The 27,941-nt window shown below is 41.2% G+C and overlaps 1 protein-coding gene across 1 annotated transcript; it reads left to right on the forward strand.

The window, feature by feature from the left end:
- Positions 1–27,941, forward strand: DNAJC18 (DnaJ heat shock protein family (Hsp40) member C18). Its single transcript, XM_016203802.2, has 8 exons — positions 1–106; positions 1,965–2,151; positions 7,682–7,827; positions 10,400–10,585; positions 11,312–11,421; positions 12,431–12,540; positions 18,155–18,327; positions 23,637–27,941. The coding sequence occupies exons 1-8, from the start codon at positions 67–69 to the stop codon at positions 23,759–23,761; spliced, it is 1,077 nt and encodes a 358-aa protein (XP_016059288.2). The 5' UTR covers positions 1–66; the 3' UTR covers positions 23,762–27,941.

The following is a 27,941-nucleotide window of genomic DNA, read 5'->3' on the forward strand; positions in this document are numbered from 1 at the left end:
CCCTCCCATCTTTTTCAGCCTCAGGCGCGGGGGAAGCTCGGTTGACCTGCTGACTGGGAATCAGAAATGGCACCTACTCTGGGCAGTGGGGAGCGCTGGACAGAAGGTACCAGGTCCTGGTCGTAGGGTGGAAAAGGCGGGGTTCGGCAGAGATCAGGGATGGGGACCTTGAAGGTGCCCGGGGGGTAAGATCTGGGCCTGAGGTGAAGGATGGAGGCCTACGAGAAGATTTGAGCCTGAGTAGGGTTCTGGATGAGGTGGTGGACCCCCCAGGCCAGGGACCGGGGTCCAGACACCCGGAGCCCTGGCTCAAACAGAGGAACCGGCCAGGAGCCCAGAGTCACTGGTGACTTGTTGCCTCCAGCCCCCAGCCCCGCCCCGCCCAGGGCCCCGCCCAGGGCCCCCCAGCGGCTGTCAGATCTCACCCGCGACTGGGTGGCCAGAGGGTCAGCGGGCAATGCGGTCTCCTGCAAGGTTTCTTTCCTGGCCCTTACCCTCGCCTCCAAACTGGGCCGCCTGATGCTTGGTCTTGCTTGGTTTGCTCCTATCTCTGCAGCCCGCATCAGGACCCATAGGCCGGCTTTTTCTATCCTACAGTCAGGCAAAGAGTATTGATTCAATACCTATTCTGTACCCTGCATTATGCTGATCCTGCAGCAGGGATTTGACAGACGTGGGCCCCTAAGATCACAGAACTCAGTTCACTGAGGGAGTCTGACAGGTAAACAGCTAATTACGAAACTGGTCCAGTAAGTCCTGGGCTATACACAGCAAGGTCTAGTTTTGGGAAGCAAATTGACAAAGCACCCAGCACAGCCTGGGTGTCAGAGAAGGCCTTATGGAGAATGTGTTATATATGATGACATAAAGAATAGTTGGAGTTAGTCAGGCTGACTTAAGGGAAAAATGTTGCAGGCAGAAGGAATACAGAAAAGAGAAAGCATTGCTGATCTTCAAGGAGTGTAGTGTAGCTATACCATAGACTGCTATCGAGCATGATTGAGAGATGAAGCTAGAGAGGCAGCCTGAGCCCATAAGAAATATGGACAAGAAGCAGTGTGTAGTCACTAAGGGATGTTAAGCAGGAGAAGAATGTTTTTAAAACCTTTGCCATATCCTTCAGATAGGACATGAGTAGTCTGTCTTCTTTGACTGGATTGGTATGGCCCTCTTTACATTCTCCAGGTGTTACAATTAATTGAATTCTCTCCCTTTTAACTACAATGTCTTTGTGGTCAGGAGTAGATCTTACCTGTATATCTCCTTGATCTATCTAACCAGTGTCTTGTGCATATTATTTCTATAATTGTTAGTTTAAAAGAATTGAATGCATCTCTACTTTAAATCTTAGTGGTGGGAGGCATTGCAACAAAAACTATAATTTTATGAGCAATGTCATTTCTGACCATGGACCACAGAGAAGTAAGCTTACTTCTGGGTTCCACTAAAGGCAAGGCATTGGGCAGATACCTTTTGAGCACCTTTTTTGACTCTGAGTCCAAATTATTTGTTGACTGACCACTGTAGGTATGGTGGACATTATTGTTTCATGTTTCTGGCACTATAAGATTTTCATGGTTACCTCCATATTTTCTGTATTGTTTTCTTTTTTTATTGAATGATTTTAGAGAGAAAGAAACATCAATTTGTTGTTCCATTTATTCATGCATTCATTGGTTGATTCTTGCATGTGCCCTGACCTGGGATCAAATCCACAACCTCAGCGTATCTGGAGGATGCTCTAACCAACTGAGCTACACAGCTAGGGCTTTTCTGTATTGTTTTCTCAAGGAAGATGTTTGTTCGTTTTTGTATGAATGCTTAAAAGTCAGCATGATGTCAGTAGCCTGGTCCTCACACTCACATACTCATGCCTACAAGTAGCCTCCCAGATAGCTAAGGCAGGTAGCAAAGTTTATTTGCAGATCAGACTGAGACCTAATGGAGGGGCGGTTGCTTTGCAGCTTACATTGATGCAGTTAGAAGAAACAAATACCCAGAAGACAGACCTCCTGAAAGTCATGATCCCTGTGGTTGCTGTAACTGCATGAAGGTGCAAAAGGAAAAGAAGTCTGAGAATGAGCGGAATCAGACCTGGCAGGGTGAGGGGAGTGCCACTTATACTGAGGAGCAGCTGCTTGGGGTACAAAGGTGAGTCTCTGATGGGACTGAGTGATTTTAAGTAGAGTGCCTGGCATAGACAATGTGCTATATAAGTATTGACTCCTATTATTATTTTATTTTTATTATTGAAGCACAATAGCTTCTTGGCCTCAAGGGCAGGCTAGGTGGAAGGGAAGTAGTAGTAGTACTGTAAGAGAGGCAGAGAAAATCAACTAGATATAACAGACATCTATACAACATTCTACCCCCAAACCGCAGAATACACATTCTTTTCAAGTATACATGGAACATTCCCCATTATTGACCATATGCTAGGTCATAAAACAAGTCTCAATAAATTTAAAAGGATTAAAATAATAGAGTGTATGTTCTCTGAAATCAACAACAGAAGGAAATTTGCAAAATTCACATGTGAAAATTAAACAACATATTCCTAAATAACAAATAGGCCACAGAAGAAATCACAAGGAAAATTAGAAAATACTTTGAGATGAATGAAAGTGAAAATATAACATACTGAAACATATGGGATGTAGCTAAAGCAATACTTATAGCTATAAATATATATATATATATATATATATATAATTTTAAAGATCTCAAAGCAATAACCTAATCTTCTACCCTAACAAACTAAAAAAAGAAGAGCAAACTAATTCCAAGCAAGCAGAATGAAGGAAATAATATACAGTGGAAATAAGTGAAATATAGAAAAGCAATAAAGGCAACAAAACCAAAAGTTTGTTTTTTTAAAAATATCAACAAAATTGGCAAAGCTTTACCTGGCCCAACAATTTTCAACCTTTTTCATCTAATGATACACATGAACTAATTACTAAAATTCTGCGGCACAACAAAAAATGTATTTTTTACTGATCTGACAAATAAATAGGCATAATTTTGATTCATTCACACCAGTCGGCTACTGTTGTGTTGGCTGTTGTCATTTTTTTTTTTATTTGACAGTCTAAAGGAAAACAGGTCAGTGCCCCTGACTAAATAGTCAGGCATTGCATATTTTAAAAATCCTTGTGGCACACTGTTTGAAAATCACTGATCTAGACTAAGCAAGAAAAAAAAGAGAGAATAGAAGGATATCCAAGATGGTGGCAGATTGAGTGGAAGATACACTGACAGTCTCCCAGAACCAAACTGGAATTACAACTAAAATATAGAAAAACCACCCTGAATAATCAACTGCAACTGAAGACGAGCTGGGGAGCACCCTCACAACCAAGGAGGAAAAGTGGAGACGGCATAGAAACTGGCAGGAAGTGCAGAGGCGCGACAGGGCTCGCTGGGATCCCACAGGCAGCAGCTGAAGGTCCAGAGGAATATCTCAGCTGCTGGGGGGTTCCTACTAAGGACTCTGGGGTCTAAACCCCATGTTGGGCTCCCCAGCCCAGAGCATCAGAACTGAGAAATGTACCCATATAACATCTGACTGTGCAAAGCAGCCCGGTCTTTGTCTGCCGGTGAGAAACGGTTGGAAATACAGGCACCCTCTTAAAGAGCCGATGCACAAAGTTTTGTGTGCAGGGACTCACCTTGGGCTGTGGCAGAGGCAGAGTAGACTAGAGCAGTGTGAAGAGAATGCAAGGGGGCTGGCTGGGGGAATAGATCTCGGAAGGCACACATCTGGACCCCGGTGCTGAGTAGTTTCCCCATACAGTAGAGAACATCTTTCTCAGGCAGACATTTACCTTCCAAGCAGCTTTTGCCTTGCAGGGGAAGCAATTGCCCTACCCTGCTGGAAAACCTCTGGCCCCACCCTGTAGAGTTTCTACAGCCTGAGGCTCATTAAAAACTGAGTAACAGCCTCTGGGTGCTTTGAGTCTTTGCCTGATTGGCTTCTGAACCCAAGGCTTGGAAAAGCAGACCTTGGTGTACATCTTGGTCCTGTCCAAACACACCCAGCCCCAGCAGAGGAAACAAGAAGCTGTGGAGTATGGAAAACTTCAAACAGGGTACTCAAGGCCAGTCATAAATAGCATCTGACATTGGCCTGCACCAGAGACCATCCAAAAGACTAGGAGTCCTAGCAGATCTACCTAATACTTAGAAACAAATCCAAACAGGCAGCAAAAATGGGGAGACAAAAAAACAAGCCCCAAATGAAAGAACAAAAGAATTCTCTAGAAGAGCTAAATAAAATGGAGATAAGCAATCTATTAGATATAGAGTTCAGAATACTGATCATAAATATGCTCAACAGCATGAAAAAAGATATAGAAACTATGAAGGAAATTAAGAATGACATAGTGAGAATTAAAAAAAAAAAAAGGAAGGAATGAAGAGCAGATTAGAGGAAGCTGAGGATCAGATCAGTGAATTAGAAGACAGGGAAGGCTTATAATTGGTAATATGTAATACTCCCCAAATTGATCAACAGATTCAACACATCCCTATCAAATTCCCAGTTGCCCTTTTTATAGAAATTGACAATCTGTTCCTAAAATTCATATGGAAATACAAGGGACCCAGAATAGCCAAAACAGTCTTGAAAAAGAACAAAGTTGAAGGACTCACATTTCCCAATTTCAAAACTTACTATAAAGCTATAGTAATTAAGACAGTATGGTCTAGGATAGGATAGATGTGTAGATCAATGGAATAGAATTGAGAGTCTAGAAATAAACCTTTATATTTGTGGGCAAGTGATTTTTGACAACAGTACCAAGACAATTTAATGGGGTAAAGAACTGTCTTTAACAAATGGTGTTGGGACAATTGGATAGTCACATACAAAAGAATGAACTTGGACCCCTTCTTTACACAAATACAAAAATGTACTCACAGACCTAATGTAAAACCTGGATGTAAGAGCTAAAACTATAAAACTCTTAGAAGAAAACATAAACTCTTAGAAGAAAACATAAGTCTTTGTGACATTGGATTAGTCAATGATTTCTTGATATGACACCCAAAGCACAAACAACAAAAGAAAAAAAATAGATAAATTGGATATTATCAAAATGTGAAACTTTTGTCCTTCAAAAGATACCATCAAGAAAGTGAAAAGTAAAAAAAAAAAAGTGAAAAGTCAATCCACAGTACAGAAGAAAATATTTTCAAATTATATATCTGATAAGGGACTGGTATCTAGAACATATAAAGTATTCTTACAACTCCACATTAAAAAGGCAATCCAATTGAAAAATGGGCAAAGGATCTGAATGGGTTTTCCTCCAAAGAAGACATACAAATGGCCAATAAGCACATGAAAAGTTGCTCAATATCATTAGTCATTAGGGAGATGCAAATCAAAGTCACAATGAGATAACATCCTATCTCAAATCCATTAGGATGGCTATAGTAGAAAAAAATGGACAATAACAATTATTAATGAGAATGCGGAGAAGTTGGAACCCTTGTACATTACTTGTAGGAATATAAAATGGTTCAGCCAGTTTGGAAAATAGCATGGCATTTCCTCAGAAGTTTAACCATATTATATGACCTAGCAACCCACTCCTAGGTGTACACTGAGAGAAATAAAACATAGCTCCACACAAAAACTTATATATGAATGTTCATACAGCATTATTCATAATGGCCCCAAAATAGAAACCACCTGGATGTCCAGTAACTGATGAATGGATAAACAAAGTGGGGGGTATCCACACAGTGAATACTTTTTGGTAATCAAAAGGAATGAAGTACTGATACATGCTACAACATGAATGAACCTTGAACATTATGCTGGTAAAAGAAGCCAAACACAAGGGCACATATCATATAATTCCTTTTATATGAAATGTCCAGAATAGGCAAATTTATAGTGACAGGAAGTAGATTAGAGGTTGCCAGAGGTTGGGGAGTGGCGGAATGAGAGGTGACTGCTAATGAATATGGGATTTCTTATTGGGGTGATGAAAATGTTCCGGAATTAGATAGCGATGATGGATACACAACTCTAGATAGACTAAAAAAAAAAACCCAAAAAACACTGAATTGTACATTTTAAAAGAGTGAACTTTGTGATATGTGAATTATAGCTTAATAAAGCTGTTATTTATAAAAGAGAGAGAGGAAGAGGCAGAGAAGTATCTACTACGGAAGCAGAGGTTGGAAACTGGGCTAGGGATCCAAAGGATCCCTATGGGTAGCTCTTGGGGAAGGGCCCTGACTGACATTCCAGACCCCGCATTATAGTCCAGCCTGTGTTACTTCCTCTTCAACAAGGCTCTGCCTGCCTAACCGAATTGTGTAGTAGCAAGACTGGAGATATTGTAAACGCCCATCAGTAGGGGATGTACGTGCATCAGTAAAATGCAATAATGTGCAGCTTTTTAAAAGAATGAGGTAGATGCATAATACTAGTCAATATTTATGTAATGTCAGATGCTATCAAGCACTTTGGTGAATACTTCATTTAATCATAACAACTCTGTGAAAACAGTCATCATGTTTAGCCCATTTCAGAAGACTACACTAAGGCAAAGAGGTTAGTTACACAGCAAGATCAGATCCCAGCCAAGGCATTTTGATTCCAGAGTTCATGCTCTAGTCCAGCAGTTCTCAAAGTGTGGCTTGGGAACTCCAAGACCCTTCTGGGGGTCTGTGCAAGTTTAAAACTATTCTTATAATAATACAAACATTATTTGCCTTTTTCATTCTCATTTTCTCAGGATTGTACAGTGGAGTTTTTGAGAGACTACCTGATAGTAATTATATCATCACTCTGTTTAAAAAGTTTTTGTTTTCATTTCTAGTATGGTAAATATTGATAGATAAACTCACATGAACAAAAGCTCTTTGGGGGTCTTCAATAATTTTTAAGATTATAAAAAATTTCTGAGATTATAAAGTTCAGAACTGCCACTGTAGCCTAAACTATTATCCTATACTGCTCATCTCTATTTGTTATGGATCAATCTCTAAGAAAAATTGTTTGTTTAAAAAAGCAAGATATAGAAAGGTGATTATAGTTTAGAAAGGTGATTATAATTACCTAAAAGCTGCCATTTAGGTAAGAAAAAAACAGAGAGGCCTCTATACATGTACTCACTCTGTGCATAGGATTCAAAGAAAACTTTTAACAGTGGTTGTGCTTAGGGTGGGAGACTGGAGGACAGGGAATGGGGAAGCAGGAAAACTTTTCACTGTGTATAGTTTAGTACTGTTGGATATTTTTCTTCTACCATGTGTATATATTAACCTTTAAAAACAAAGTTTAAAAAGATAGCCATAAGAAAAGAGAGAGAAAAAAATATATAAACAAATAGGGTGGTTAGGTGTTTCTTGAAGCTTTGGTGTCCTGTGGTTCACTCTCAGGACCTCAGCCTGCTCCATGATAGTAAGGATTAGCATGCTTGCTCTACTCACTTGCAGGAGTATAGAAAGAGTAAAATATTAGATGTAAAAATACTTTGAAAGGCATTGAGTTCTCAGTGGGACAGTTAATGACTGAATGTTTCATTAATGTGTTCAGCAATTTTTTAAAGTTTATTTTGGGGCTCACAGATTGGAGGGAGGATCAGTGTACTATTTTGCAGTTAATTGTTTTAAAAAGGGGGCTTTTATAGACATACATGTTTCTGATATGTGTTTTTAGGATCAAGAAATGCAGAAATTACTATGAAATTCTTGGTGTTTCTCGAGATGCCAGTGATGAAGAGCTTAAGAAAGCTTACCGAAAACTTGCCCTGAAATTTCACCCTGACAAGAACTGTGCTCCTGGAGCAACAGATGCTTTCAAAGGTCTGATCCTGAACTTAATTCTGCCCTTCTTGTGATGTTCAGTCATAACAAATTGTTTTCAGCCTCCTCTGTAATTGTTTTCTAAAGCCATAAGCAGGTCTTTTTCCCCTGCCACACCTCTTAAATAGTGATTATCAGCATAGCTTCCTTCTGTCTTCTTTCACTTCACCTTAATTTCTTTTGGAAAAAATATTTTATTTCTCTGTAATTCCTTTTGGAATCTTTTATCCATTAATTCAGCAAATATTTATTGATGATCTATGTGCCAGGTGCCATGGTGAATAAAAGACATGATTCCTCTTGTGGAGGCCACGTCGAAGTAGGGCCTAGACAGCATTCCTAAACTTCTCTGACCGTGGTACTCTTCGTTCATGAAACCTCTACTGTTAATATGTTCATATGAAAAATATGTGTAATCACCCTGGCCGGGTGTGAACAGTGGTTAGAGCGTCAGCTCTCAGACCAAAGGGTTGCAGATTCGATTCCCAGTCAAGGGCACATACCTGGGTTGCAGATTCGATCCCAGGTCCAGGTCAGGGCCAGTGAGGGATGCATACAATCGATGTGTCTCTCATATCGATGTTTCTCTCTCTATCTTTCTCTGTCTCTCTCTCCCCCTCTTCCCTCCCTTTCACCCTCTGTAAAAAATTCAATGGCAAAAAGTATCCTTGGGTGAGGATTAAAGGAAGGAGGGAGGGAGGGAGGGAGGGAGGGAGGGAGGGAGGGAGGGAGGGAGGGAGGGAGGGAGGGAGGAAGGAAATATGTGTAATCCTTTTTTCCATTGATTTCCATGATATTTTCAGAAACATATTCTTAAAAAATAATTTGGACCACTACATAAATAAAAAATCTTACTTAAGAGCTTCACCCCCAGTGAAGTCACTGATTCAGACAAGGATTATCAATGGGTGCTAAAACCAATGGGTGCTAGGTGGTTGTTGAATAGGATATTCACTGATGTCAAAGTATCACCCCACAGAATACTGATTACAAAAGGGGGAAACTCCTTTATAATGGAGATATCTAGCTGTCACCACTTTAACCAAATGATCCAACTTATCACCAATACTGGAACAACCTAACATTATGTGTCAGAGCACCTTTATGGTATTCTTGCCAAAATGTTTGACCTGAATTTAATATTGAGGAAATAAAATCAAAATATGGGACATTCTATGAAGAACACCGAGCTACTCTTCAAAAAATTCAATATAATGAGAAGCAAAAAATTTGGAGACTGTTCTGGATTAAAAGAAACTAAAGAGATGTAAAACTAAATGCAATACATAAACTTTGCATGGATTTACTGGGTGATAATTAATGTTAATTTTCTTAGCTGTGATAATGGTATTGTGATCATGAAGAAGAACGTGTTTTTTTTAGGAGACATGTTGAAATATTTAGGGGTGCAGTGTTATAATATCTACGGCCCACTTTCATATGGCTCAGCAAAAGAAACATGTACGTATCATATGTACGTATGTACCTATGTATGTATGTACAGAGAATCGAGGAAAACAATGTGGCAAAATGTTAACAGTTGATGAATCAAGGTAAAGGGTATACATGTGTTTATTGCACTATTTTTTCAATTTGTCTATAGATTTGAAATTTTTCAAAAGAAAAAGTAAAAAATGATAGATCTAAGAAATTCTTAAAAGTCACCATTTACCTCAGATGATGTGTCATTATGAATCTAGTTCTCTCCACAGTTTTTACAAGGAAACAAATAGGCAACCCACATTCTCTTTACACCTTCATGTAAGGTATCTCACACACTAACACCATTTCTTTGATAAATCTGCCAGATTTCAAGGAATGTGAATGTTTAAGCAACTCTATTTAGGTTTTTTGTTGTTTTCTGCTTAGCTGTTTTATTGCTGTAAACATTTAACAATTCCCTCGGTAAAAGAATCATAAAGAAATATTCTTTCTGACTGTGTTTTGATAGAGTTGACTGACTCAGAGTTAGGGGGCGGAGATGTCTTAAAAGATTTGTTTGGGGGTGTTCTTTAATTGGAGATATGGATTATATGTTTAAGTGAAATTGGAAAAATAGGAAGGAGAGGTGATGATAAGCATATATAATCTATTCAGTCTTTGATTTCTCATTGAGAAATCAGAGATACATTTCTTAACTTCTAAAGACCATTTTCTAAAGAAAGCTGAATACAATTGTGATGAGTAAGGATTTTGCCTTTAGCCAAACAAGAATTTTACTGATTATTTTATTCAGGAGATTGTTTCTAGACTTCAAGTTAGACAACTACTTATATATGAACTATTTCCAACCATAAACTATTGCTCTCAAGTGAAATAAGAACACATTTTTTATGAATAAAAGCAGTAGTTCTTAGTTCATCTTGAGTCCAGTGTTGTTTCTGGCTTTTCAAATGAGATCACGGAAAATTTCAAGGGCAAGTACTTTGGTGAACTTTCTAGGCCCAAGCACCTCCCTTAGGCCCCTGAGCTATGCAGCACCAATCAACTCTGGGCTCTTCATTGCTGCTACGGTGTCCACCCTCAGCTATAGCAAAGACTGTACTAGGCCACTTTTTTGTTTTGGTTGCAGCAATAGGAAATGCCTTTGCAGTCCTCAGCAATCCTGAAAAGAGACTCCGCTATGATGAATATGGAGATGAACCAGTGACTTTCGCTGCCCCTCGAGCCAGACCTTATAATTATTACAGGGACTTTGAAGCCGACATCACCCCAGAAGAGCTATTCAATGTCTTCTTTGGAGGACAATTTCCTACAGGTCAGTATCCCAAAATTATCATGAAAAAATTTATATATTAGCAAGCTCCTGTTTGAGGATCTGAGTAGAGAGATATAGTATGGTGAAAACAGCAAGAATTTGGAATCAGATGAACTGGAATTTGAGGGAAGTGTCCAGCCTCCAACTATGTATGATTTTGGCCCAATCACTTAGTCTCTCTTATTCTTAGTCTCTCACCTGGAAAATGGGGTTAATAAAGCCTCCCCCACAGGGCTGCTGTGAGGATTAGATATTTTTAAGTGCTTTATAAATAACTAACAAGATGCCATTATTATTATTATTATTATTATTATTGCAAAATAGCTATATAAAGATAAAAGTTAGAAAAGCACCCCTACAGAGTTGGAAATTGAGATAATTAAATGCCCAGGAAGTAAGATGAATTTTTTGAGTTGCTATTAAAGATTTGATATCAAGCAAGGAAGCAAACATAAGCATGTCAGACATAAGCATGTCATGGTCCAGATGCTCTTCTTTACTAGCCTTTTGGGGCTCTCTCACTCACCAGTTACAATGGACTAAATAAAGGCAGGAGAGCTAATCTCCAGCTGGTTCGCTTGGCTTACCTACTGTCTTATTTTTCTACTGGGTAAAATGGGACAATACTCTGCCCTCAGAAAATGTAACTGGGAGAAAGGACCTTAGAAAAGGCAAGGAAGGAGTGTTTGCCATATCCTATACTAAACGTTTATGTTTCTTTTCCAGGAAATATTCATATGTTTTCAAACGTAACAGATGATACCCACTATTACCGCCGGCGGCACCGACATGAGAGGATGCAGACACGGAAGGAGGAGGAAGAAGATAAACCTCAGGTACATAGTGAGGACAGGAGAAGTGCTGCTCATCAACGCTCATACCGAGCAGGCCTTTATGGTATATGATCAGGTGTTAGAAGTTCAGCCTGAGAATATGTTACTGAAATGTGCTTTAGAAAAGCAGAGGCAATGGTAAGAAAGCTGGATAACTGGCCCAAATAGGCCAGAATGGTAACCCCCTTACCTACCCATTCTTTTAGTCCCAGGAAATCATTTTCCCTGTAGGATACCTTGATCAAGGTTTTCTTGAATGCAGAAAATAAGTTCCTTCAAAATATTCAGAACGAAAGGGGGTTTAAGGTAAGGGATCTAGGGGGTCTTATGATGCTCAACGGCAAGAAGCACAGCTATGCGTCATGACAAATAGGACCAGGAACTGGGGTGCTGTCAGGCACCCTCACAACTGCTCTCCATGACTAGTTGGGGCCAGATTGTCTCCAGTTTTCCCACCTCTTTTCATCTGCTTTGTTCACTCTAGTCAGCCTGGCTTGTCCTACTTCCCCTTGCAAATAGCCAGTTCCCAGTGCCTAAGAGTATGTGTCCTTTCTTCAAGTGACTGCCTAGCAGTGAATGGTGATGGATCTCAATCCCAAATTCCTGAGGGGGGCGTAGGGGGGAGAATGTGATTATCCCTGATAGGGTTAGATGTCCCCCAGTCTGTTCAGCTGTGAATAAGGCAACAAAGTTATATAATACTAACATGGCCCCATGAGAGTCACAGTCTGGGAAGACTCACCCAGAGGCATCTGCTTCATTGGTCTTAGAAAAGGGGAATGCAGGAGAATTACTGGGTGCCAATCAGGTTGTGTGTGGTCCTCCTTCAAATTTCTCAGCAGAAAGAACAGAGTTGTTTCATACTTCTCTGCAAAGTATAGCCTTCTCAAAAAAAGCTTTGGGCTTTGTACAGTGCATTGGTAATTTGTATTTTCTTTGGGAAAACAATCCTATTTTCTATAAGCTTTATATTGATGAAGAACACTTATACCAAATATATTTTCTTTTTCAGACTACGTATTCTGCATTTATTCAGTTACTTCCAGTTCTTGTGATTGTGATTATATCTGTCATTACTCAGTTGCTAGCTGCTAATCCCCCATACAGTCTATTCTACAAATCGTAAGTCAAATATTTATGAATCTTAACAATCTAAAGGGTGAAACACTTGAAGTTCTTTCCTGTACATTACTAACATTTCACTTCACCTTTCATTGTAAAAATACTAATTTTGTGTTTAAAGGGAGGGCTGGATAGTAATAGTGCAGAGATTCTCAAAAATACAGTAGGCAGTTTCCTGTGTGCTCAGGACATGGATTTTTTTGTTCTACAGCGACATCATCTGGTCAGTTGCAGAACAGCAACAACTGGTTTCTGAAGGATTAATAGAATAACTCCAGGTTCAGATTAAATCCTTATCACACCATGTTAGAAAGGACCTACTGAGCTTGTGATAGGATTGCTGGACTCCTGTGGGTCTTGGAACATAGTAACTGAGATCCAGTGATTTTAAATTTAAGAAATTGTGGATTAAAGATGGCGGTGGGCTGAGTGGAAGCTACACTGACACTCTCCCGAGACAAAACTGGAATTACAACTAAAATACAGAAAAACTATCCTGAATAATCAGCTTCAACTGAAGACAAGCTGGGGAGCACCCTCATAACCAAGGAGGAAAAGTAGAGACAGCATAGAAACTGGTAGGAAGTGCAGAGGCATGAGAAGGCTGGCTGGGTTCCCACAGGCAGGAGCTGAAGGTACGGGGGTATATTTCAGATGTATGGGGTTCCCACTGAGGATTCTGGGGCCTAAACCCCAGGCAGGGCTTCCCAGCCAAGAGCACCAGAACTGAGAAAGGCGCCCACATAACATATGACTGTGAAAAGCAGCAGGGTTTCTGTCTGTCAGGGAGAGATGGCTGAAAACGTAGGCACCCTCTTAAAAAGCCAACACACAAAGTTTCGTGTGCAGCCACTCACCTTGAGCTCCAGCAGAAGGAGTGCAGAGTGGACTGGAGCTTTGTGAAAATCTAGAGTTGTGGGGTCTGGAGATAGAGCTCAGAGGGTACCCCTCTGGATTCCTGTGCTGAGTCATTCCCCCATACAGCAGAGGACATCTTTCTCAGGCAGACACTTATCCTTCAAGAAGCTTTTGTCTGAGGGGGGAGCAATTGCCCCACCCTGCTAGAAAACCTCTCACTCTACCCTGTGGAGTTTCTACAGCCTGAGGCTCATTAAGAGAATCGGATTAATCAGCCTGCAGGCAGAGGCAGACCTCAGAGTGCTTTGAGTCTTTGCCTGATCTGCTTCTGGACCCAGGCCTTAGAAAAGCAGACTTTGGTGTGCATCTTGGTCCTGTCCAAACACACCCAGCCCCAACAGAGGGAACCTCAAGCTGTGGGTTGTTGATAGCCCCAAACAGGGTATCAAGGCCAGTCGCAAACAGCATCTGACATTGGCCTGCACCAGAGGCCTTCCAAAAACACTGAGAGTCCTAGTAGGCCTTCCTAATACATAGAAACAAACCCAAATAGGCAGCCAAAATGGGGAGACAAAAAAAAAAAAAAAATCCCTAAACGAAAGAACAAGAGAAGTCTCCAGAAAAAGAGCTAAATGAAATGGAAATAAGCAGTCTGTCAAATATAGAGTTCAGAATACTGATTGTAAGGATGCTTAACAGCATGAAAAAAGGTATGGAAATTATGAAAAATGACCAGTCAGAAGTGAAGAATGACATGTCAGAAATAAAGAACATATTGGAAGGAATAAACAGCAGATTAGAGGAAGCTGAGGATCAGATCAGCAAATTAGAAGACAGGGTAGAAAAAATCACTCAATCAGAGATCCAAAAAGAAAAAACAATTAAAAAACAGGAGGACAGTCTAAGGGAGCTGTAGGACAACATAAAACATAACAATATTTGCATCATAGGAGTGCCAGAAGAGGTCAAAAGTAAGCAACGGTTAGAGAACCTGTTTAAAGAATTAATGGCAGAAAACTTCCCCAACCTGGTGACGGAAAATGTCACACAAGTTTAGGAGGCACAGAGAATCTCAAGCAAGAAGAATCCAAAGAGGCCTATGCCCAGACACATCATAATTAAAATGCCAAAAACTCAAGACAGAATATTAAAGGCAGCAAGAGGAAAGCAATCTGGTACCTACAAAGGAGCTCCCATAAGGTTGTCAGCTGATTTCTCATCAGAAACTCTACAGGCCAGAAGGGAATGGCATGAATTATTTAAGGTAATACAAAACAAGGATCTGAAACCAAGACTACTCCATCCAACAAGGCTATCATTCAAAATAGATGGAGAAATAAAGAGCTTTCCAGACAAAAAAAGGCTAAAGGAGTTTATCACCACCAAACCAGCATTGCAGGAAATGTTAAAGGGACTGCTGTAATTAGAAGTAGAAATAGAAGCATTGCAAGAAATGTTAAAGGGACTACTGTAATAATAAGAAGAAATAGAGAGAGAAATACAGGCATAAAGAATTAAAATGGCAGCCCGGCCAGGCATGGCTCAGCATTTGAGCATCGACCTAGAATCCAGGAAATAATGGTTTGATTCCCAGTCAGGGCACATGCCCAGGCTGCAGGCTCAATCCTCGGTTGAGGGCGTTCAGGAGGCAGCCGATCAATGACAACTTTCTCATCACTGATGTTTCTTTCTCTCTTTCCCTCTCCCTTCCTCTCTCTGAAATCAATAAAGATATATTTTTAAAAAACAAAAGAATTTAAATGGCAATAAATAAGGACCTAGCAATAATAACTTTAAGGACTTTAAGGGAGAAATCAACAGCAGTACAGTCATAGTTGTGGATTTTAACACCCCACTGACTTCACTCGATAGATCTTCCAGATAAAAAGTCATCACAGAAACAGTGACTAAATGGCACACTAGATCACATGGATTTAATTTATATTTACAGAACATTTCACCCAAAAGCTGCAGAATATACATTCCTCTTGAGAACACATGGGTCATTCTCAAAGATAGACCACATGTTAGTACAAAAAGCAAGTCTCTACAAGTTCAAGACTATTGAAATCACATCAAGCTTCTCAGATCACAATGGCATGAAATTAGAAATCAACTACAGTAAAAACACTCAAAACATTCAAACACATGGAGGCTAAATAGCATGTCATTAAACGATGAATGGGTTGGTTACCAAGAAGATCAAGAAAGAAATCAAAAAGTTCTTGGAAACAAATGAAAACGAACACAAACAACCCCAAATCTATGGGGCATGCGAAAGCAGTCCTAAGAGGGAAGTTCATAGCACTACAGACCTACCTCAAAAAGCAAAAAAAAAATTTAGTAAACTAACCCTACAACTTAAAGAATTAGAACGCTCCCCTGTGAAGCTGTCTGGACCAGGGCTTTTATTTGCTGGGAGTTTTTTTTTTTTTATCACTGCTTCAATTTCATCAGTTGTTATTGGCCTATTCAGGTTTTCTGATTCTTCCTGATTCAGTTTTACATGATCTCACTCATATGTGGAATCTAATAAACAAAATAGACTGAGGAACAAAATAGATCGAGAGACATAGAAGCATGGAACAGACTGAGGGATCTCAGCGGGAAGGCAGGGGTGGGGGAGTGGATGGGGAGAGATTAATCATAGAACTTATATGCATATATGCATAACCCATAGGCACAGACAATACTGTGGTGAATGCTTGGGAGTGGTGGATGTGGGGTGGAGGCGATCAATGGCGGAAAAAGGGGGAGATATCTGTAATACTTTCAACAATAAAGATAAATTAAAAAACAAGAAATTGCAAGAATAGGTGATTTACTCATGATAAGGCTACATAGTCAGCCATAATACCACATTTTTTTGCTTTTGCTGAAAATATAGAAATTCATTGTAATTTTGTATTGCATGCAGATTATGAGCTCTGATAGGAATTTTTTAATTTCTTTAATTATTTCAATTAATTCAGTTCCCAAAGCTGGTCCCCAGACCATAATCAGCATTAACTGGCAACATGTTAGAAATGCATACTCTTAGGCTTCACTCTATTGAATCAGAAACTCAAGATAAGCAACAGCAATCTGTGTTTTAACAAGCCCTCCAGACTATTCTGATCCATACAAAAGTTCAAGAATCATTATTCTTAAAAATTAATAATGAGAAATGAGTCATTACTTATTATCATAGTTTAGCAAACAAAAACCTTACAAAATGCAGCCCATGGGGCAATACATAACAGGAAGACTCTTTTTTTTAAAAAAAAAACACAAAACACATTTTCTTATCCTCACCTTGGATATATTTTTTATTGATTTGAGAGAGAGAAACAGATGTGAGAGAGAAACAGATCAGTTGCCTCCTGTATACTCCCTAACCCAGGATCAAACCTGAAACCTAGGTGTGTGCCCTGATTAGAAATCTAACCTGTAACCTTTTGGTGTATGGGATGGCTCTCCAACCAACTGAGCTACCACCCAGCCAGAGCAACAGGGAGAGTCTTTGTTGGTGATCACCGTAGACTGAAAACTATCTTTTTAAGTCAGTATCTTCATTTTATAGAGAGAAAATCTGAGACTCAAAGATAGGTTATTGCTATTAGGTCACTCTGGCCTGATTCCCTCCATCTCCTGACTTCCCATGTTTCTCCACATGCTACTGCTTCCTCCTTTCTTGTGAGGCCAGGGGGACAGTCAGGAACCTTCTAACAGTTTCCCAAAGGGAAGTGAGAGTAGTCACGGCCTGAGCTCTTAGACATTCAACAAGACACTTAAGTAGAGAGCGCAAAGGAGAAGGCTGGGAAAAGGTCAACTATAACTCATTTGAGATAGAATTTTTCCAGTTTGAATAAAATTAGCTTGCACTTTGCACATTGCTGTCACATTGTTTTAACTTGAATTTGAGTTCCCTTCTATACTTTTTTATGGTTAGAATTTAGTTAACCCATACCTGTCAATGTTTCTAAGCACTAGACACCATTGGATATCTTAGACCCACAGAGAGTTAGCCCAGATGCATCATTGAAATTTTGGTCTGAGTTTTTTGCCGTTCTCACGTACCAGCTATGTGTGAAGTACTTTTTATTTTGTCCTAAAGCAGGGGTGGGGAACGTCCTGCCTGCCAGCCATATACAGCCCAGGAAATCATTTGGCTTGGCCCTGCTAAGGCAACTGCAGTCAAGACTCAAAATTCAATAAATTTAGGACCTTTTTTCATAGCTAATTTTTAAGTTGATAATTTTGTATGGCTCTTGAATGATGTTATAAATATTCAAATGGCCCTTTGCAGAAAAAAGTTTCCCCACCCTGTCCTAAAGATTGCTGCTAGGTGGGTGTAAGCTATCTGGTTATTTGTAAATAGTTTACTATAACAATCAGTTCATTCAACCAGCATTTACCAATAGCCTACTCTGTGCCAGGTACCATGCTAGGTCCTACACAATATCCAGATTGTTTTTTAAGCATTAACATTCTACTTTTAGCATAGAAAGCAGTATAAGAGAGGTGGATCCTTTAAGAAAATAAAGTAACTATGCTGAGGCTGAACCCACAGTATGAATATGCTCATAGAATAGCAGTAATGACAACATTACACTTACTACTTTGCTAGGGAAGTTATAAATGTTAGGTGCATTAGACAATGATATCTACATCTGCCCTATGAAGAGGTAACTGTGATCATGATGTCTGTGAGGCCAGTGCTGAGTGATATGCCAAATATAACAAGCTTACATGAGCCTCTCTCTCCATGTTTCAGGACCTTGGGCTACACCATCTCTAGAGAAACCCAGAACCTGCAGGTGCCTTACTTTGTGGATAAGAACTTTGACAAGGTCTACAGGGGAGCATCTCTGCGTGAGCTGGAGAAGACCATAGAGAAGGATTACATTGATTACATCCAGACAAGTTGTTGGAAGGAGAAACAACAAAGTAAGATGCTCTAAAAGGGGCTTTAGCTGGTCGCCATGCTTCCTACCTAAGGCATCCCCAGCTTTCTGATCAGTCCTCTCTCCTTGTTTGGGTTGCACGTATTTATGTGAACAGAGAGAAGACAGAGACCCATTCAGGATACTATTAAAAGAAGGGAGGTTTATTGAAGGGACACATGTAGCCAGGACTTGGAAATCTTAGTTGCCTCTCTATCTTTCTGTTTCTGAGTCTCTACCTCTCTCTGCCCACCTCCCCCACTCTCCTCTCTCTGCCAATTGCCCTCCTTTGCTTCTTCAAGCTCTCCTCCTTCATAACCGTGTTTTGCCATGGTTGTTCTTCCAGTTTCCCCAGCCCCACCGGTCTTTGGCCACTTTCTACATCACAAGCTTCCTGTGTAAGCTCTTGTTGCTAGCTTGTTTGGTCCAATTTCCTAATTCTACATTTCCTATGAGGGAAACCTGTTTGATCCAGTCTAGCTTTTTTTACAAAAAAAGAATAGTTTATTGAGCCCTAGCTGGTTTGGCTCAGTGGTTAGAATGTCGGCCCGAGGACTGAAGGGTCCCAGGTTCAATTCCAGCCAAGGGCATGTAACTCGGTTACAGGCTTGATCCCTGGCCCTGGTCAGGGCACTTGAGAGAGGCAACTAATTGATGTGTCTCTCTCACATCCATGTTTCTATCTCTCTTTCTCTCCCTTTCACTCTCTCTGAAAAGCAATGGAAAAAATACCCTTGGGTGAGGATTTTTTAAAAAGAATAGATTATTGATTTTTCAAGAAAGAGGAAGGGAGAGGGAGAGAGAGAGAGAAACATCAATGTGAGAGCACAATATCAATCAGCTGCCTCCTGCACGCCCCCTACTGAGGATCAAACCCACAATCCAGGCATGTGCCCTGACCAGGCATTGAACCAGCAACCTCCTGGTGCCTGGGATGACACCCAACTAACTAAGCCACGCTCGCTAGGGCCAGTCTAACTTTTTAAACCAGACCAAAGGTTTGTATGTTGTTGGTATTGAGTCACATGCCCCCTCCCTTCCCCTCCTGTCATCTGTAGACACACAGAACAAAAGTGACCCTGGGTCTGCCCCTTCAGTAAGGGTGGGTGTGAGCAGGCCTTCCACTCTGTTTTCCTCTCTGGAAACATTTTGGGTAACTGTGTCTGCCACTTGGCTTCCAATTCCAGTATTAAGGGGGAGTGCTGGCAGCAAGGGTAGTCCTGTGTCTCAGCCAGCAGGTTCACTTTTCATCCCACTTGAATTCCACATACACACACTAATACATACACGCACATGCACGCACAAACCATCAGTAACTTCTTATAAAACTTGGCTTTGGTTAATTTTTTAAAAGCAAACTCTAACTCATTTTGTAAAACCTTATACTGGGTATTATTAAACATCTAAAAGTGTCTGATAAAATTAGCTCTTCAGTCACAGTGCTGCTAAGCCTTTGCTGACCCATCATGCATCCCAGCCCTACCCCCAAGTTAATCTCTCCTTCCTGTGTGTCTTAAAGCACTTTGCCCGTTCTGTTAACATAGCACTGCTCTCTCAGTGTTAGTGTTCCATAGGTACATGTCAGTCTCCATGCTGGACTGTGGGCTCCCTGAGGACAAGAATCATGTCTTATTAATTTTGTGTCTCAGGAACCTGGCCCAGTCCTTGTTTCAAAATAGGTGCTCAACAAATGCCTTTTGAAGAGAGGATTCTCAGAACTGGAAAACAATGAAAATACTGAGGATTAGGAATCACAGAACAGAGTTAGTGTCCTAATCCTAACCCTTAGAGACCTTGTCTCTGCCCCCTACATCTGTAGGGCAGAGCTCAGCTGAACTCTCAGGTGCATTAGGAGCATGGTAGACAATGACGCTGGGGTATAGGGGGGAATTAAGCAGGAGGAGGAAGTTGTATTTTCACTGAAAAGTCTGAGGGTTCAGGAAGTACCCTACCTCATGTTAAACTAGGTTTGGCAACTTTTCAAAACTCAGGAAAGAATTTGGAGCAAGATAAAGGCCTTAGACTAAAAAGCACTATATTTGTTGATCCAAATCAGGGAAAGGCAGGCCACAGTGTGTTGTTCCTCATTGTTTTGGGCCCTGGGAGGGTTTTGAATTTGTTGCTTTCTACAAGAACTGGATGAAAATATGCTTTTCACATTCTTCAGACACACACCTACCCACACACATACCCCAACTGGAATTATGCAAAGAGCTCATAATAAGGATTGCACCTAAGGTGGCTTCTAGACTTTTGTCTTTATCCCCATGGGGCCTAGTTTCAGGACTTTTGCACTCTCCAGATATAAATAAAAATCCAGTGAATAAACATGATGCGTGTACCCACAAGTTCTAAATGGGGTTATCAGCACACATCCCTTAAAAATTTATTTCTGGTATTTAAGGATGGTGGTGGCTGTCCGCAGCCTCCACACAACCCAAGTGCCATTTGAGAAAGAGCAGCATCTGCCCTCCGGATCCAGCAGCAAGTGCAGCCAACAAGGTTAAATTTAGTACTTAGAGGTTGTAAAAATAAACCCACTTGAGAACAAATTTCACTCTTGGCAAAATACCTAGTGGAAACTGTTTTAGCAAAGTTATCCATTGTTTTTTTAAATCTTTTGTTCATTTCTTTTCTCTGCTCTCCCTCAGAATGCTTAATCTGAGTGAACTTCTATGAATAATCCTTTACTATGAACACTAATTGCCCTGTTGTCTCCTTCACAGCTGCATCTAGAAAATAATAAACTTGATGCCAAGTGGCCATGCCACTGGGCTGGGCTGGACAAAAGTAATAGGCAGGAACTGCCTCCTGGCCTGGCTGAGCTGAACTAAGACCCTCGCCCTGTTTGGCAGAGGAGCACTTCTTTCCATGCCCTGGAGCAGGGTAGCAGGGTGGGTAGAAGCTTTGGCTTTGAAATGGGGATAAATGAACTTTTTCCTAGAGAGGCTCTATGGATTTCGAAGATGGTAGGGTATAACACTTAGCACGGTGTCTGGCACATAGTAAGTTCCTGGTTCCTGGTGGAGTCTAGGCCTTGCTTGGCCATACTAGACTTGATGCAACACTGTCTCATGGGGCTGGATCATAAGGGTGGCTGGGATCTGTTGGAATCTTCCAACTGTCAAGATTCTGATCTGGACTTTTGTGCAGAATGTTCTTGGGAGAGGTTCTGGAACTTGCTTCTCTGGGCAATTTGCCTCAGTCCATTTACCTTGAAGGCTAAAAGCTCTGTTCACTTATTACACTGACACTAAGGGCAAGAGAAATATTTTACAAAGATTTTTTTTCTCTTAGAAGTTATTGAATATTAACAGAACTTGTCAAAAGTTACATATTCATTGAGTTGACCTTTTGCTTCATTGAAGGGTAAAGGGATTCACTGGCAGTTTGGAAAGAAGTTTCTCTAAGCGTGGTTATAGGGGTATGGGACATGGTTCCTTGAAACACTGACCTTGTGCAAGGTCATTGCTCTAGAGCAGGGGTCTCAAGCTCTAGAGCATTGAAACCCAGTTTCAAAGAACTTTATAAAAAGTCAGCGGCATTTTGAGAAAAACATTCATATATGTGCAGTTATCTTTCACCAGCTTGTTACGTGGTCTTCAACGTAGAAAACAGTAAGAATCACTAGCCTTAATGTTTTCTGGAATGAGATTTCAGGCAATGAGGCATTTAGATAAACTTGGTAAACAAAAAAACCTAAGGAAATAAAAAAATAAAAAGATGAGAAGAAAAAAAAGAAAAAAAAACTTAAGAAAATCATTTCAAGGAAAAGCAAGGCCACAGAATCTGTTCCATACACTGGTGTAACTGATTCCAGAGGACTAAAGCGATAGACTGATTTTATAGAGGCCTCCTGAACAGATTTCCCACATGCCAAAGAGCCAGAGGAATGGAGTTAGTGCCACACTCTGGGCAGGACTTGGGGGCAGAGGGCTTTCACTTGGGTGCAGCACATGATCCTCATGAAGCCCCATCACCTGCAAGGACAACCGTGCCAAGGCAAGCTCTGGCTAGCAGGCACTGCAGGCACCAGCACTGAGGGGAGAGAGCACATTGTTCTGAAGCCTAGGAGACCCACTGCTTGCCAAATAACTGCTGGGCTAGGGCCCAGGCTCCGAGCCCTCATTGTAGGGGAGGGTTTTCATGCATACCCACCCCTCACCCTGGAGTCCTGCACTTAATCTGCACTTTGGGCCTTACTTGGTGTAAATAGAATCATTGTGAGCAAAAATGCCAGACAGTGTTTTGTGTTGATAGAAGCTTATTCAGAAACCAATGCCCATTGTCCCCCTGTCTAAGTATTAATTCCTGTTCCCAGGCAGTTCACTGATTAACCAGACAGGTGCCTCTGGTTCCACCAAGAAAAACAAAATCTGTCGGCAAGATGATTAAGAATGGATAGCATATTTCCAAATAATTAAAATAGCATTTCACAGTATGGTCCTTTAAGCATTGAGTAGCTGCCTGCCGTTGGAGGCTTTCAGAAGCCACACAGCCCATCCAAGCATGCCGTCCCGCTAACACACAACGTGTCTCTGGAGGTGCATTTCAGGCCTTCCCTCCTAAAACTGTCTCTGAAACTTTACAAAAGATTAAAAAGTAGAGGCAGCCAACCACTGTAGACAGCAAAGATTATATGTTGGTTAAAAATAGAATGACCTTCTCCACTATTAAGAGAAAATGAAATTCCTTTAGTCAAGGAGACAAAGGTCACCGAATCCAGATGACTTCACTTTTAAAAGAGCCCAGCTGCCTCTGGCCTTTGAGTTAGGGACCCTGCATGTGGTGAGGGAATGAAGAAAGCCGCCAGCAACCTAGCCTTCTATAGAAGGCTTACCCGCCAGGAGCAGGCTGCGTCAGTTAGTGTGTATGAGTTATGATCCAGCAATGCCAGGGAAAGAATGAAGCAGCTGTCTTTGTTTCAGATGACAGGAGCAGGCGATTGGACTCTCCTCTCCTGACTGCCATCTGAATACCATTCATAGGAAGACCATGAAACAGAGTCTCCTCTTACTGCACACGTGCAGGCTTCCTAAGGCTGCTGCCAAATGTTCTATTGATAAGAACTAAGTCTGGTGCTTTTATAACAGAGCACAGATACTGTAGGACGCCAGGACCACAGGTGTCCTTTAATCCCTAGCACCTGGTGTAGTATAGCTGCCTGATATGTGCTTCTTGAATAAATGCATGTTTTCTTAAATTTAATTGAAAGAGAAAGCATTAAAGTAAAAGGAGCTTTGATTCCAGAAATACTGAAATGAAGCAAAGAAGCTCAAGTCTTGCTGAATTGGTACCTCTCTTATTTTTCAGAATCGGAGCTGACAAATTTGGCAGGATTATACAGAGATGAACGATTGAAAGAGAAAGCAGAGTCGCTGAAACTTGAAAACTGTGAAAAACTTTCCAAGCTTATTGGCCTACGCAGAGGTGGCTGAGAGGATGATAGCTCTACGCAGGGTCAGGGTTTTGCTACTTGTTACTATTTATGTTCCTAATTCCATTTTATAATACAAAATTAGGAAATGATGAACATTTTACAATTTGCTAACTTTGTTTGGTGGGCTGAGTTGAAGGTACTTGAGCATGGAGCCAGACTTGTTGTCCCAGAATCCTTCCTGGGGATTGGCTCCAGGGGCCAGAAATAGTTCATCTAAGTTGAATTAATGGCAAAGCATTGAATTCTGGCCCCGCCCTGCCCCGCTCCATGCCTGCCCCTAGGACTGTACTTCAGGGCATCCCAGAGCAGATTCATGTGTGCTTCCTTGTTGTCCTCACTAACCAGTCATTCCTAGGCAGAGCCAAAGCAGCTTAATATTAGTTGTTTACAAAGTGCACCAAGAATTATACCTCTCCCTCCATGAGATTCATCATCTCCCCTAGGATTCAGCCTTTGGAACATACTTCTACTCATATTTCCACTTTCTAAGGGGAATGTGGAAAAATGTAAACTATTGTAGTCAATAGTTCTCTATTTGCCTAATCTCTATTCAGAGTTACTAGCAAAATGCCTGATTTGAGTTTCTTACTTCCATAGCTCTCTCTCTTGCAGAAGGCCAGAAATTAAAAGCTATTGAGTGAATCAGTTCAATGGAAGCAGGGGCCAGAGGTGAAGGTAAAATAATTAACATTCAGTCTCAGCTTCTCAGTACAAGTTCCCTGCCTAGTCCATCACAGAACCCAGAGAATGTTCTTTCTGCCATTTCCCCTTGCAGCATCACAGGAACTGAGTCCCTATACCCCACAGAGGTACAGTGGTCAGACCTAAGAGGAGGCACTGCCAGCTAACGACTATTTGCTCAAGCCCAGAGGTAGAGGGGAAAGACCTCTTTTCCATGGCTATAGGGATCTGGTGTTAGCCCCAGCGGTCACTGTGCCTCATCCAGTGCCATGTAGTTGGTGATATGAGATGCTTTTTCACATAGTCAACATTTAGTGAGTGCCTGGGATGAAGCAAGGTCTCTCACACACATTTTCTTACTTTAACCTCCACACAGCTCTGTGAAGTGGATGTGTTAGCCCTGTTTTTATGAATGAGAATATTGACCCAGAGAGGATGAATGGTTGGCCTGGGTCACAAAAGGGTAATGGTAGAGCTAGATGGTAGTCTGATTATCAAGTACAAAGTGTGAGATCATCCCCATTTCTCAGGTCATTCTAGCCAGATTGGTAAAGCAGCATCTTTCCCAAGGATGCTCCTGTACCCGCCAACCCTGTGTATTTTTTTGTGGCAGTCCATCATCCATTCAGGACTCCTTACCCCTGATCTTTAGAAACCAAGACTCTATACTAATTTTGCATACAAAACAAAACTTTCCTCAAAGGCAGGTCACCCTTCCCACAGGTGACAAGGAAGGGGTAAGTTGCTGCCTGGGCCATGTGGTTCTGGGCCTTCCTGCACAGCCAAGCTACCAGATTGAGCTGTCTAGGTTATCATGAATCTGAACCTGGAAGGATCAATAGGTGACTGTAATCTACACTCGTATTTTCTTCAGGGTGGAAGAAAAGTTCCTGCTGGGAGGAGACTCTACATGAAAACTGATTTCCAGAGTGGAGTTTCTCCTTTCAGATGCACAGCCATGATTCAGACAGATGTGTCTAGCATGGTTCCACTTGTGGGCATTTCATAGGGTCTGGAGGTGCCTCCACAGGTAAAGAATGGGACGTTAGTGGCTGGTAGGGGCCAACTACTCAGCCATGGAGAGGGGGAGCAGCTCCAGAAATAGCCAGATTTTGCTGCCCAACTATGTCTATCCTCCTGAGTTTTGGGGGGCTTTCTTGATTCCCTCTGAGTGACAGAGGGAATTTATACAGTAAAATGTGCCTATGAGCCAAACAGGCTTATGAAAAGTTTTCCTGTGCACACAAAAATCAACACTCTCCTCAACCCCAACCCCTGCTAGAAAATGGGCCATGATTAAACTGGCTTGACAGGTTAAAAGACTCTGCTCTAGATGCCCATGAAAAGTATAGCCACACATTTTATGGATTTCATGGCAGACATTAGTTATCTGTGATGATACTAAATAGAGGCAATCTAACTCCAATAAATGTCAGGCCAATTGTTTTTATAGCACTGATGGTACTATTTAATTTATTACCTAGTAGACCACAACACGCACATCTGGTTTTCCTCAAGGGAATGGTATTTGCATCTGGTTGAAGGATAGTTTAATCTATTTGGCATGGTTCAGAATATTATTAAACTGTAATTTACTGGGTTATATATTTTTTATTTTTATTATTTTTGTTGTTAATCCTCACCTGAGGATATTTTTTCCTTTGCTTTTCAGAGAGAGAGTGGAAGGGAAAGAGGGAGGGGGAGAAAGGGAGGGGGGGAGAGAGAGAGAGAAACATTCATGTGAGAGAGATACATCGATTGGTTGCCTCCCCCACTCGCCCCGACTGGGGGCAGGGAGCAAACCCACAACCCAGGTATGTGCCCTTGACCTGGAATTGAACAAGCAACCCTTCGGCGAGCAGCTGATGCTCTAACCACTGACCCACTTCAGCCAGGGCCCTGGGTTATATTTTAGGTGGGTTGTCTGCATGGTGGTAAAAATAAGGATTTTCCTCTTGCCTACATCCTTTGGAAGGTTTCCTAGTCATATATAAGCTCTTTAGGTAAGGCTTATTCTTGCTGTCAGAACTTGGCTTGCAGCTCTAGACTGTGTCTATGAGCATTAGTACAGATAAGAGAAGGTCTAAGAAACAGGGCTTGAGGCTCAAGCAAAAACTGAAACTCTTATCATTAGAATGATAGTGCTCTTTTCACTGCATGATCAGCAGTGAGGAGGGGAGCATGAAAATCCTCAGCACAAAGAACACTGCAGCTTGAAGGAATCCGTGTCCCCAGATTAGCAACCCTGGGGTTCATCTGCTCAAACTAGAAAATATCTGAAATTCCTTATCAGCTCCAGGCCTCACAGCTTGGAAGAAGTGACCAGTAAAAAATGCAATTGCTATGCATTCTGTTAGAAACTATTAGAAATTACACTGAACTCCAAACCCCACTGGAACATGGGATCCAGCAGCCTTGCCAAGCTGTACATTACTCTCATTTTCATCCTACACTCAGGACTGTTAAGAGGCACTGTTAGGATTCCAGAAGCTTTTTGTTATAGCTGGCCACACATGCAAGGTGTCTCTGCATGCACTATTCCTCACAGGAGCTAGCAGTTAGTATTTATTTGGGATTCACTGAAGATGTAAGCTTAGTATCATAATACATTTACTTTTGGAAAGGGCCAGATTACTGTACATCTTATTTTTTGCACCTGCATTGTTGATACCTCGTGCAATGACCACCAAGTAGCTATATTCCCATGTGTCAGATATCAGTCACACCACTTGCATCCCATTCAGTATTTGGAATTAAAGATGAGTGTTCTGTGACCAGAGCCAGGTTTGACACAGATGGAATCACCTCCTGGTGGAGTCTGAATCCTGAGAAATCTGATCACCTGATCTATTGCATCTGGATTAAGTATATTTTAACAAAGAAATTAAATGATTTTATATAAAAAATGGCTTTAAGTTTTTCCTTTGTTCTTTTACCTTCGCCCTTGGCACCCTTGGGCACTGCATATTGCCTGACTCCTTGGAGCCACTGAAGACTGGAGAAGCCGTTGACCTTTTCCCGTCTTTCCTTATCCGTCAGTGGAATTATTGGTGTTTAGAACAATAGATAGCCTTGGTGGCATCACCAGTTCTATGTTTTCTATCAGATAACAGCAGCTGCAGTATATTACAGACAATGTACTGATCAAAACTGTTAGGATAAATTACCCTCCATTGTCCCCATATGTACATACTGTTTCATGTGTCCTGGTCTGCATGGCCGGCTCGCCCTCCCACACATCTTGTTATTCTGCAGAACAACCTGTTATTCTGGCCATTACCCCAGCAACCCCGACCCAGAAGTACAAGACTCTGCCATGTAAGAAGGGACTCAACCCCTCCCTTGGGGCTGATGCCAGTTCACCGGTCTCAGCCCACTGTGAGAGAATGTAATAAACTTTAAAAAACTCTCAAAGCGTCTCCTAGCCTGGTTCCTTCCACTCGCACCTTACAAAAACTACTTGGCATCTGCAAATCAGCTGTTATTCCAGTTCCTTG

Source organism: Miniopterus natalensis, chromosome 4 (assembly GCF_054644295.1).
Source record: "Miniopterus natalensis isolate mMinNat1 chromosome 4, mMinNat1.hap1, whole genome shotgun sequence".
NCBI lineage: Eukaryota > Metazoa > Chordata > Mammalia > Chiroptera > Miniopteridae > Miniopterus > Miniopterus natalensis.